Source organism: Malus domestica, chromosome 15, assembly GCF_042453785.1.
Source record: "Malus domestica chromosome 15, GDT2T_hap1".
Taxonomy (NCBI): domain Eukaryota; kingdom Viridiplantae; phylum Streptophyta; class Magnoliopsida; order Rosales; family Rosaceae; genus Malus; species Malus domestica.
In genome coordinates, this window is record NC_091675.1 from 5,019,352 (window position 1) to 5,032,244 (window position 12,893).

At 41.6% G+C, this 12,893-nt stretch overlaps 2 protein-coding genes and 1 pseudogene across 3 annotated transcripts; 2 read left to right on the forward strand and 1 right to left on the reverse strand.

The window, feature by feature from the left end:
* Positions 1 to 3,800: 3,800 nt before the first annotated feature.
* On the reverse strand, positions 3,801 to 6,403 carry LOC103415424 (E3 ubiquitin-protein ligase APD2-like). Of its 2 annotated transcripts, none has more exons than XM_070813500.1 (8): positions 6,142 to 6,403; positions 5,824 to 6,050; positions 5,595 to 5,691; positions 5,255 to 5,332; positions 4,899 to 5,119; positions 4,755 to 4,824; positions 4,357 to 4,657; positions 3,801 to 4,253 (listed from the first exon to the last, which is right to left on the reverse strand). In XM_070813500.1, exons 1-8 carry the CDS (start codon positions 6,242 to 6,244, stop codon positions 4,175 to 4,177), a joined length of 1,176 nt encoding a protein of 391 aa, XP_070669601.1. In that variant the 5' UTR covers positions 6,245 to 6,403; the 3' UTR covers positions 3,801 to 4,174. The 2 variants fall into 2 exon arrangements, with proteins under 2 accessions (XP_070669601.1, XP_028950419.2); XM_029094586.2 differs by having other exon boundaries at positions 6,138 to 6,330.
* A 624-nt stretch (positions 6,404 to 7,027) lies between these two features.
* On the forward strand, positions 7,028 to 9,664 carry LOC103455927 (cytochrome P450 81Q32-like; annotated as a pseudogene).
* Positions 9,665 to 10,552: 888 nt separating this feature from the next.
* Positions 10,553 to 12,893, forward strand: LOC103455928 (cytochrome P450 81Q32-like). Its single transcript, XM_008395539.4, has 2 exons — positions 10,553 to 11,577; positions 12,214 to 12,893. Exons 1-2 carry the CDS (start codon positions 10,615 to 10,617, stop codon positions 12,835 to 12,837), a joined length of 1,587 nt encoding a protein of 528 aa, XP_008393761.2. The 5' UTR covers positions 10,553 to 10,614; the 3' UTR covers positions 12,838 to 12,893.

The window sequence follows — 12,893 nt, forward strand, 5'->3', positions numbered from 1 at the left end:
GAAGACTTCTGGGGAAGTAGAAAACACATGAATCTTACTGTTCAATCACCCACTTCCCACACGCAACAATAGCTCATGGGTACCACAGAAAACTTTGCCAAAGTTCTCTGCCAAAGTTGAGCACGTGAAGCTTGCAGCTCCCACTACATCGCTCTGACCAAGAAGGGTAAAAAAACAGCAAAGAAACAGCACTAACAAAGTTTAGACCCATAAATTTTGAAGGTCTAGCTACCATATTATTACCCACAAGGGTAAAGGAACAGTACCACTACTGGATAATTGGAAAGTCCCTGTGTGTCAACCTCTGTGCTTCGTGGCAAGGTAGACTAGCAAACATGCCCAACATTTACTCACATTCGAGAAAACACTCCCAATAAGATTGCTTGCTCCAAAATCGAAGAGGCACCGTCCTCCGAATCTCGAGAGCCTGACTCCCAACATGACTACTTTCTTAAAAATCGAAGAGAGGGTAAAGGAACAGTACCATTGCTGGATAACTGGAAAGTCCCTGTGTGTCAACCTCTGTGCTTCGTGGCAAGGTAGACTAGCAAACATGCCCAACCTTTACTCACATTCGAGAAAACACTCCCAACAAGATTGCTTGCTCCAAAATCGAAGAGGCACCGCCCTCCGAATCTCGAGAGCCAGACTCCCAACATGATTACTTTCTCAAAAATCGAAGAGACACTGCTCCCCGAATCTTCGAGAGCCAGACCCCAGCATGATTGCTTTCTCAAAAATCGATGAGGCATCGTTCTCCGAATCAATCAAAGAGGCGCTCGCTTTCTCAAAAGCTAGGCTGCTCAGAGACAACGAGGGCCGATCTCAGAAATCGAAGAGGCACCTACTTTTCTAGCCTTGTCAGCACCTGTCACACGCACACTCAGCTTTGCAGAAATTATGGGCATTCTGTCGAAGACTTCTGGTGAAGTAGAAAGCACATGAATCTTACTGTTCAATCACCCACTTCCCACACGCAACAATAGCTCATGGGTACCACATATAACTTTGCCAAAGTTCTCTGCCAAAGTTGAGCACGTGAAGCTTGCAGCTCCCACTACATCGCTCTGACCAAGAAAGGTAAAAGAATAGCAAAGAAACAGCACTAACAAAGTTTAGACACATAAATTTTGAAGGTCTAGCTACCATATTATTACCCACAAGGGTAAAAGAACAGTACCACTGCTGGATAATTGGAAAGTCCCTGTGTGTCAAACTCTGTGCTTCGTGGCAAGGTAGACTAGCAAACATGCCCAACCTTTACTCACATTCGAGAAAACACTCCCAACAAGATTGCTTGCTCCAAAATCGAAGAGGCACCGTCCTCCGAATCTCGAGAGCCAGACTCCCAACATGACTACTTTCTCAAAATCGAAGAGAGGGTAAAGGAACAGTACCATTGCTGGATAATTGGAAAGTCCCTGTGTGTCAACCTTTGTGCTTCGTGGCAAGGTAGACTAGCAAACATGCCCAACCTTTACTCACATTCGAGACAACACTCCCAACAAGATTGCTTGCTCCAAAATCGAAGAGGCACCGCCCTCCGAATCTCGAGAGCCAGACTCCCAACATGATTACTTCCTCAAAAATCGAAGAGACACTGCTCTCCGAATCTCGAGAGCCAGACCCCCAGCATGATTGCTTTCTCAAAAATCGAAGAGGCATCGTTCTCCGAATCTCGAGAGCCAGATACCACAGACCACTTTTTCAAAGTGCTCTGACAGAGTTAAAACATGTGCAACTGGCAGCTCCCATAAATGAATAGCATTACTACTTGTTGTTAGGGAGACTCCTATATATGTCGACCTCCATCCCCAACGGACAGGCAGACCTGCAAAAATGCTCAACCCTTCATCATATCTGAGAGGGCACTCCCAACGAAGCCTTTCGAAATATTCAGCTTTCTTTCCCCCCGATAATACCTCTGCAAACAAGCTATACTAGAGCAAGAATATCTCATATCATCAGGGTTAAAAGCAAGAGTATCCCATATCATGCTTTTTCCCTGTCTTTTCCTTTGGCCTTGTTTTTTTACCTGCAAGACAAGGAGAAAGAGAGCAATCAGTCAGCACTTGGAATCAAGCTTCCAGCCAGGAACTGACTGCCTGGAACCCCTTACCTGATTACTTACCTGACATTGCTCTCGAGTACTCATCTTCAACATCTTACGTTTCCAGGGAAGATTCCGCATCTGCTTGAGGAACAGATAGGGCAAGTGCGAAGGATACAAGGAAGCATGTGGAGACAAGCGTAACAGCACACGTGCCGATACATCCATTACTCTGTCAAAAGCAAAAGTATCCCATATCAGCAGGGTGGAACGTACTCTAGATTTGATGGACTTGTTTTGACCCTCAAATTCTTCAGTCGGCCTTATACTCTGGAGGAAACCAGAAAACCCTCCAGCTCAGTTTAAGAATAAGCCTGTGGAAAGTTACTTCTTCAAAAGCAAAAGTATCTCATATCATCTCTTCTCATTTTTCTTCTCTTTATCCTTCATGCTGCTGCAAGATGGGGAGAAGGTGAACAATCAGTCGGAGCTCTGATTGCTTACCTTGTCTGTCACCTCTTTCAGCAGACCCCCTAGCTCGGCGACTTGGGGGACTTCTACTACATGGTTTGTATCGTGCTTGACCAAGCCTGAAACTACAAGTAAGCTTCAAGTGAAATTGATACATTACCTTGTGCATCTCCACCAGTTAAAGATACCACCCCTGGATGGAGGAAGAGTACTTCCAGAGAAGATGCCACATCTACCTATGAGACAGATAAGGCAAGTCAAGACGACACCACACTCCGATACTTAGAAGTTTCGTGATTACGAGATCATTCTCCCACAATATTTCCTAATGTCATTTGTACTAAATCATTCACTTGTACTCACTAAAGGAGAGCTTGAACCTATGTACTTGTGTAAACCCTTCACAATTAATGAGAACTCTTCTATTCCGTGGACGTAGCCAATCTGGGTGAACCACGTACATCTTGTGTTTGCTTTCCTATCTCTATCCATTTATATACTTATCCACACTAATGACCGGAGCAATCTAGCGAAGATCACAAAAAGCGATCGTTTTCGCTACCTAGGATCTATCTTGCAAGAGAACGGAGAATTAGATGGAGATCTCAACCATAGAATACGAGCTGGATGGATGAAGTGTAAGAATGCATCCGGCGTGTTGTGTGACCGTCGTAGGCCACTGAAACTCAAGGGAAAATTTTATAGGACGGCAATAAGGCCAGCGATGTTGTATGGCACAGAATGTTGGGTGGTGAAGCATCAACACGTACACAAAATGGGTGTAGCGGAGATGAGGATGCTTCGTGGGATGTGTGGGCACACGAGAAAGGATAAGATTGGGAATGAGGATATCCGAGGTAAAGTAGGAGTAGCCGAAATTGTAGGAAAGATGAGAGAAAATCGGCTCCGGTGATTTGGACATGTGCAAAGAAGGCCGACTGACGCTCCGGTTCGAAGATGTGACTACGGGACAGAGGTTCAGGGCCGAAGGGGTAGAGGAAGACCTAGGAAAACTTTGGAAGAGACTCTAAGAAAAGACTTAGAGTACTTGGATCTAACGGAGGACATGACACAAAACCGAGCGCAATGGCGTTCTAGGATTCATATAGCCGACCCCACTTAGTGGGAAAAGGCTTTGTTGTTGTTGTTGTTGTTGTTGTTGCACTCCATGGATGACGAAGTTCACGATGATAAAATTTAAATATGAAATTTAAAGTTTATGTTTATAAAATACATTATTAAATAGATAAGTGATACTGATCGATAATTGTGGCAGAAGTAGCAATAATACTAATTTTATTCCCATATAATTAATTTTCTTCTCAAGGAAGACAGAAGAATTTATACACAACTCTGCAAGTGATTGAATTTTTCAAAAACACGAGGCAATCTCCATTAGAGTTCACCAGACAGCTTCTTCTCCATGCTCCAGTGTTTGCTGGTAAATAAACCAAACCCGAATCGCTCTCTTCCACGCAGCTTGATCCGAAAAAGAAAATTTCCGTGTGTTTATTGAACAGTAAAGCAGTGGATTTTTGCATAAGTTAGAGTTTAATGGCACTCATTCTGTACATATACAACTCTTCTCTTTCCACACCCAAAAAATAAGATCCTCTCAATCACACTAACCACAAAACTTCACAGACCTTTGCTTCAGGGGTTGAACAATTTTCTCACTTTGTGAATCAGCCTTCTGCATATTGGACACACCTTATTCTCCCCCTCCATGATCCTGCAAGATTTATTTCGGTAAAAATCTCGAGAGCAAAAGCAATACATGTGTGAAAGAAGAATATGAAAGCGAGCGGTGTATCTATATCGGTGTATATATGTACCTTTGAGCACAGTCATAGCAGGTGGCACAATGACCACAAGGAACGAAGAAGGAATTGCGCTGCTCGTCGTAACAGATTACGCATAATTTTTCGTCGTATAATTCCTCCGAGGAGCTACTAGAAGCTCCTGAATCTTCATCTTCTTCATTTGTCCCGTATGTCTGTCGAAGAATCGTCTTATGCGGCACTATAGGGTAAGTCTCGTTAACTTCTTCCACTGCTGTTTCAACTAAAGTACGATCCTCACCATCACAGGCTCCAAGGTATTTCAGTATCAGAAAAATAACCACCACAATAAACCCTGAAAGTTGGACATAAATAAATGATTGAAGCAATTACAAATTACTGAAAAAATACTGAAAGCTCAACAGAACTGAGGTCTATTTCAGATTTCGTACCTAAAATCGCAATGTAGGTAACTACGCGAGCCACGAACGAAAGCTCGATGTACCAATCACCAAGATCTCCCTGCAGCGACTTTGTTGGTTACGTTGGCACAAAATTAGTAACAATTTGAGACAATGTATGAGATCTGGCCTTACATTGTTAGGTGTTGTTAGTATGACATAGTGAGTATTGGGGAATACGAGGCTGAGCCGGCAAGACCCCTTCGTTGTTGAACAGACGTCCTTAGCTTTCGTAACATCATACATCGTTGATGAAACACTTACATTCACTAATGCAATTAGGCTCCTGGGATCTGTGTTTATGAATTCAAGGTAGTACTTGTCATCTTCCTCAATATTGTACTCAGCTTCTTTACCTAACAAAAAGCGCTTACGATGATCATTTTGCACATAAACTTTGTGATCAGTGTTTTTAGGCTCCTCGAACACGTTTTTTTACTTTCTGAAATCTAATTGTGCAACAATAGTTTCAAAAATGAAGAATCTGTTACCGATTTTGGGTTCATTGAGGGCGAGGCTGTCCTGAGAACTTGTTTGTTCCGGCTGCAATATTTCGACTTTTTGTTCCCCTGTCAAAACGTGCATTACATTTGTTTTAAGACGAGTCTAATATGTAATTAAGCTGCAAACAACAAACGATATTTTCTTTCGGAAGCATGACAGTTTTCATTAAATTTGCCCATCAAATGATGTTTATTTTTATTTAAATTTGGGTTCATAATGTAACCGAAACAGAAAATTTTGGGTTCTTAGTAAAATGCTGACGTGTATTGACGCATTCTTTGGAGAACAAAATTGGTCAAGAAAATAAATTGCAAATTGAAAACTTACCTTTAAGCATAACAACTTGTAGTTGATTTAAGATAGTAGCATGAGCTTCCAATCTCATGGACAAACTTGAACCCTTGTTTAACCAGAAGGAAAAACCCTGAACACAAAATTTCAACCTCTCTGGAGATCCAAATCAATAATTTGGAGGGAAAATGCAGAATTTGGGAAAATCCAAAACCCTAAAGGAAACAATTTGATTTAAAATAAAATGTAAATTTTCAGTTCCTACCTTGCGATTATATGATCCAAGAATCAAGTAATCGTGCACGCTCCAGTTTGTTTGGTGGTTCAATTTAGGCTCCTCCGAGAAAGCGTAGAGAGAAACCCCTTTCCTGTCAACGTCTCTCACTTCAACATGTTTGACAAACACGGCACTAGCCTTCATCAATCGCGACGAGCTCGGCCCGAGTTCCATCCGGCGGTCGCCATAGTACCCGTATCGGAGACTCACCGAAACTGCCAAAAAAAAAAGTGAAATGCTCTGTTGAGATGGAAGGGTTAGCGGAGGAAAATTGGTACTGAAGATAAAAAATGTATGTGTACATGCCACATATCCAAAGGGTCAGAGGAGTGAGGAGTCGAGCCCAAGTCTCTTGGCACCGCTGAGGCCTGGCCGGAGGCGTCTGGTGGGCCCACATCGAGCGGTACATGGCTGCGAAGAAGGATGGCGAGGTAGCAGAGAGAGGTAGAGAGAGGAGGAGGTGTGAGAGGAAATTGTTGTTCTGCTGGAGGAGAGGAGAGGAACCCTTGGGGGATTGGGGGGTAGAAGACCAGTAGCTTTCCGTTTGGTAGTTGGTTTGGTTCTTCCATAAGCTCAACTAACCGTTTTTTGAAGTGGTTGGCGCAAACTTTGAATGGCAAGTTTTTATGAATGGTAGGTGTTAATTTCTGTTTGGGGCAATCTTGTACTTGTAAGTTGTAACTCGAGACATAGTTGTCACTTCTCAATGTGTGTTTAATACAAGAACCTTATAGTGAACACTTTTTTTGTTTTGTTTCACAAACGGTAAGATAATTACATTAGATTCATTCAAATTGAAGCATTATATAATATGAAAAAGCTAACGATTTTGTCGATTAATTTTTTTTTTATAAAAGTGGTGTAGTCGTCTATCATTTATTGAAATGTTAGGCATTGAATCTCTAGGTTCGATAATGAGCATTGAATCTCCAAAATCGATCCCCAACATCAGGTCCTCAAGTTTGGGTCCGAACTCCTGGTTCCAGACACAGGATCATGACACAATGAAAAATCTTTTAACAAACTATTAAGTCTTTTCTTAGGATGTCGTCCAACGCTGGAATTGAAGACGCTGTTTGTAAAAAGTTGGATGTCTTTGTATGGTCTATTTAAAATTATTCAAGCAGCTGTCTTGTTCGATACCATCGCTAAAATTTTGTACGCTTCTCTTGCATCTTATCAATGCTAATCAGTGACTAAAATTCAAGATAAAGTAAGATTAATTTTTCATGAACTAATAAGATGCTAAGACATTGATCTTATATTAACAAGAAAAAACAGCTCCAGCATCTCAACATATCAATGGAAACTTCATTCTTCTTCTTCTTCTACTTTTTACTCTTCATTTTCTTTCTTTTTCTCAAAAACTATTTGCAGAAAATTAACCAAAAACTCCCACCAAGCCCTCCTCTTTGTTTCCCCGTCGTAGGCCATCTCTACCTCTTCAAAAAACCCCTCCACAGAACACTTGCCGAACTCTCCAACAAACATGGACCAATCACATACCTCCGATTCGGCTCCCGCCCTGTCCTCCTCGTATCCTCACCTTCCGCGGCTGAGGAATGCTTCACCAAAAACGACATCGCTTTTGCTAACCGCCCGAAGCTGCTTGCCGGAAAACACCTCGGATACAACCACACCACCCTCACCTGGGCCTCTTACGGCTCCCACTGGCGCAACTTGAGACGCATAGCGTCCCTGGAGTTATTGTCACCTAATAGAGTTCAGATGCTTTCTAGCATCCGTCTCGATGAAGTCAGGTCCTTGATTTCCCGGCTCTTTCGAGGCGCGAAGGGCTGGTTTAGTATTGCTGTGCTTTGAAAAAAAGCTGCTGTGAGAATAAGCGGCTGTGCTGTGAGAATAAGCGGCTGTGAAATAAATCAGCAGAGTGTTTGGTAAACTTTTTTGTAAAAGTGCTTTTGGAAAAAAAGCAGTCTAATAGTGGGTCTTTTCATTAAAGAAGCACTGTAGCTTCGAGTGCTTTGAAAAAAAGCCAGTTTTCCAAAGCTACAAATAGCAGCTTCAGCTTTTTCCTTTGATTTCAGCTTATTCTCACAGCAGCTTCCAAAATAAGCCCTTTTTTTTCAGTTTACCAAACACCTAAAACCCTCACAGCTTTTTTTCATGAGTGCTTTTTTTTTAAGCACCTCACTCCCAAACTAGGTCGAAAGGTAGCAGCGAATTTCAGAGTTTGGCCATGAAGTCGGCGTTTTTCGAGCTGACTCTGAATGTTCTGATGAGGATGATTGCGGGAAAGCGGTGCCATGGGGAAAATGTGGCGGATTTAGAGGAGATTATTGCTGAGAACTTTCGGTTGAGTGGCGCTACTAATCTTGGAGATTTTCTGCCGGTTTGGAAGTATGTGGGGGTAAGTGGCCCCGAGAAGAAATTGATGACACTCCACTAGAAAATGGAAAAATTCATGCAAGATTTAATCCAAGAGCGCCGAGAAAAGCAGAGTGGCTCTGTTTCTGAACAGAGGAGCAAGTCCATGGTGGACGTCTTGCTTGCCCTGCAAGAAACTGAACCGGAATATTATACTGATGAGATCATAAGAGGCATGCTGCAAGTAAGCTCTCTCAACCAAAAAATAAATAAATAAATCTTTGAAGTTGAAGAATAATTGCAGTAATTTTCTGCTTAAAGATAATGAATTGTTTAATTGGTTTGGACGAAGATAATGTCCAATATTTGTTGTGTTATAATGCATCCAAGTTGCATTAAGGACTTGCCTGCACCAGGTACGCCGTTGTAGTGCAATATTCTAAATCAATAGCACAATGTAATGTGTTTTAACTATTGTACATGGAAGTTTGTTATTGGTTTATAATACCGTCACAGTCGCATAACCGGTGTAACTAAGTAAGTCCCTCTCCAAGTTACAATATAAAATTTAAGACAAAAACTACCAGTGTCAGCAAGTCTTACAAGGACTTGAGTTTGAGAGAGTCTAAATAGAGATCTTCAGTTTCCCAAACTCCTAATTAGACCGCTTGACCAAAACATGTATACACAATTGTACCCAGGTCATGTTAGCAGCAGGGACAGACACCTCATCTGGAACCATGGAATGGGCTCTATCACTTTTGCTCAACAACCCAGAAGCCCTAGCAAAAGCTGAGACTGAAATGGATATCCACATTGGGCAAAGCAGGCTACTTGAGGAGTCCGACCTCGCCAAGCTTCCGTATCTCCACGGCATCATCAATGAAACCCTCCGGATGTACCCAGCAGGCCCATTGCTTGCCCCACACGATTCATCGAGGATTGCACTGTGGGGGGCTTCCACGTTCCACGTGGCACGATGTTGCTGGTGAACATATGGGCCATACAGAACAATCCAAAGCTGTGGGCACAGCCTGGACAATTTAAACCAGAGAGGTTTATGAATGGACAAGGGGAAAGAGATGGTTTTGTGTTGTTGCCGTTTGGGACCGGGAGGAGGGGCTGCCCTGGGGAAGGGTTAGCAATGAGGATGGTTGGACTTGCATTGGGGTCTCTGATTCAGTGTTTTGAATGGAGAGGATTGGGGAGGAGATGGTGGACATGACTGGAGGGCCTGGACTCACCATGCCAAAGGCTCTCCCTTTAATTGCGAAGTGTAGGCCACGCCGAAAAATGCTTGCCCTGCTTTCTCAACTCTAAAGAATATCCAGTGGGCCTTTTTGGTGGTTGTCTTATAGGAAAACTAATGAAAATGGTTTGAGAACTTTGAGTTTTAACGATAAAGACAAAGTAAAGGGTAAATAAATAGTATCATGATTGACTTTTTAGTGTAAAAATATGGTTTTTTGTTAAAGTGAACAGTACCAGGAGATTTTCGTTTTCATATATGTCTTCTCCATAAGTATTTGGGTGGTATAGTAAATGATTCTTGAGTGGATGGTGAAATACAAGACTTTGGTATCGTGCTTTACAATTTACACAGCACGTCAACATCATCATGACTACTAAATTTTGTTAAGGGTGTGGTATTCATGCACCTTTTTTTACTTTTGACGCACATTTTCAATTTACGGTAGTTGGATAAGATGAATTCAAGAATATCAAAGGACATAAATTAACAAGAGGTGTGAGAGAAGTAAAAAATGATGTGTAGATAGCATGCCCATTTTGTTAAAAGAAATGTGTGGATAGAACACCCCTTTTGTGTGATGATATCGCACACATCTGGAGCCACAAATTGTCAATTGTGCCTAGCTTCTACTAATCTGATGCATACATTCAAATCAAAGAATTAAACAGTAAGATACAATCACGCACAAATAATATAACTATTTACAGAGTTCATATTATATCCCATTACAATTGTCATTGTCACGTGATGAGTTAGTAACATGAGAGAAGTTCACCATGAAGTGGGGTTGCTTGTTCGATGCCATAACTAGATTCCAACGTCTCTCTTCCTTCTTATTTTTCAACAACCAACAAGATTTTTTTTCAAGTGGGGTTGCTTGTTCGATGCCATCACTAGATTTCAACATTTGTCTTCCATCTTACTTTTCAACCATTAATAAGAATTTTGACTAATTTTTCATAGGTGCTATCCACACACCTTATTTTATTTCTTATACACCTCATGATAATTTATATCTGTTGATCTTCTTCAATACATCCGATCCAACGGCCGAAAATTAAAAAAATATGTAAGAAGTAAAACGGGATGTGTGAATATCACATCCATTTTTCATATAATCCTTGAAAATGTGAAATTTTAAACAATCAATATATTATAGAAAAAAAGAAACTTCAAACATAAGTGTTGAAAGAAATGTGTGGATGGAGCACCCTTATATTAAGAAGTACATACAGCTTGCAGACATCAGCATATCAATGGAAACTTCATTCTTCTTCTTCTTCTTCTACTTTTTACTCTTCATTTTCTTTCTTTTCCTCAAAAAGTATTTGCAGAAAATTAACAAAAAACTCCCACCAAGCCCCTCTCTTTGTTTCCCAGTCATAGGCCATCTCTACCTCTTCAAAAAACCCCTCCACAGAACACTTGCCAAACTCTCCAACAAACATGGACCAATAACATATCTCCGATTCGGCTCCCGCCCGGTCCTCCTCGTATCTTCACCGTCCGCCGCCGAGGAATGCTTCACCAAAAACGACATCACTTTTGCCAACCGCCCTAAGTTCCTCGCAGGAAAACACCTCGGATACAACTACAGCTCCCTCACCTGGGCCTCCTACGGCTCCCACTGGCGCAACTTGCGACGCATAGCCTCCCTCGAGTTATTATCGTCCAACCGCCTTCAGATGTTTCACGGCATCCGTGCAGATGAAGTTAGGTCATTGATTTGCCTGCTTTTCCGAGGTTCTAACGGCCGTGAATTTCAGAGTTTCGAGATGAAGTCAACGTTTTTTGAGCTGACACTTAATGTTGTGATGAGGATGATTGCCGGAAAGCGGTACTATGGCGAGCATTTGGCGGATTTGGAGCAAGCAAAGCGGTTTAAACAAATCGTGACGGAAAGCTTTGAGCTTAGCGGCGTTACAAATATCGGAGATTTTGTGCCGGTTTTGAAATATTTGGGAGTAACGGGGCTTGAGAAGAAGTTGGTGATATTGCAGAAGAAAAGGGATGGATTCATGCAAGATTTGATAGAAGAACATAGAAAATTGCAGAGGGGATCTGTTTCTGAACAGAAGAGGAAGACAATGGTGGAAGTTTTGCTTTCCCTGCAAGAAACTGAACCTGAATATTATACAGATGAGATCTTAAGAGGCATCATGCAAGTAAGTTCTCTTGTCCAGAGTTTTTGAACTGTAGAATCAGATGCATTAAGTTTGTGCTTAAAGATAATGTTTTTTTAGTTTGTTTGGGTGAATACAATGTTCAACTAGATCTAAGAAATATAATAATAGAAATTTAGTTTTGGTCAATAAATACTGAGTGGTGCTATTCACACATATGTTTATTTTTCACACACTTTTCTTAATTTTTAGTTATCGGATCAAATAAATTGAAGAAAAAAAATCAATAACAAAAAATTACAAGAGTGTGTGCGGGCATAATGTAAAGTTTAGTTAGTGTATATTTTGTTGTTTAACATCTGGATATCTTAAATTTAACTAAGGTAAATGCCCTACTTTTTATGTAGTTAAAACTTATTTTTCAAATAAAAAAAATAAGAATGTCGTTGTAACTGTATTTTAAATACATTACGCAATATAGTATGTTTTAATTTTTTTACACAACACTTCGTGGTCATCTTGTTATAAAACAACAATGATATTGACATTCTTGTTGGGAAGAAGTCCTTCTCACATATTAGACCGCTCCACCAAACTAGTTAGGTATGTGCAAGTTTACACTTCATAATCTGAAATAAACCTTATGGCTTAAGGCTTTTTGCGCAATTCCACCCACAGGTCATGCTATCGGCAGGGACAGACACCTCATCAGGAACCATGGAATGGGCTCTATCCCTATTGCTCAACAATCCAGATGCCCTTGCAAAAGCCCAGACTGAAATTGATATCCACATTGGACAAAGCTGCAGGCTTCTTGAGGAATCAGACCTTCCCAAGTTACCCTATCTCCAAGGCATCATAAACGAAACCCTCCGAATGTACCCATCAGGCCCACTGCTAGTCCCTCACGAGTCATCAGAGGACTGCTTAGTGGGCGGCTTCCACATCCCACGTGGAACCATGTTGTTGGTGAACATATGGGCCATACAACATAATCCAAAGTTGTGGGCACAACCTGACCAATTTAAGCCAGAGAGGTTCCAAAACCTGCAAGAGGAAAGAGATGGTTTTGTTTGGTTGCCGTTTGGGGCGGGGAGGAGGGGCTGCCCCGGGGAAGGCTTAGCGACTCGGATAGTCGGGCTGGCTCTAGGATCATTGATTCAGTGTTTTGATTGGGAGAGAATTGGCGAGGAAATGGTGGACATGAGTGAAGGTACTGGTCTCAGCATGCCTAGAGCTCACCCATTACTCGCAAAGTGTAGGCCACGCCCAAAAATGCTTTCCCTGCTATCTCAACTCTAAATGGGCCAATGCATGTTTTCGTACCCCGTTCTCTAATAACAACCGATATTCCAAAA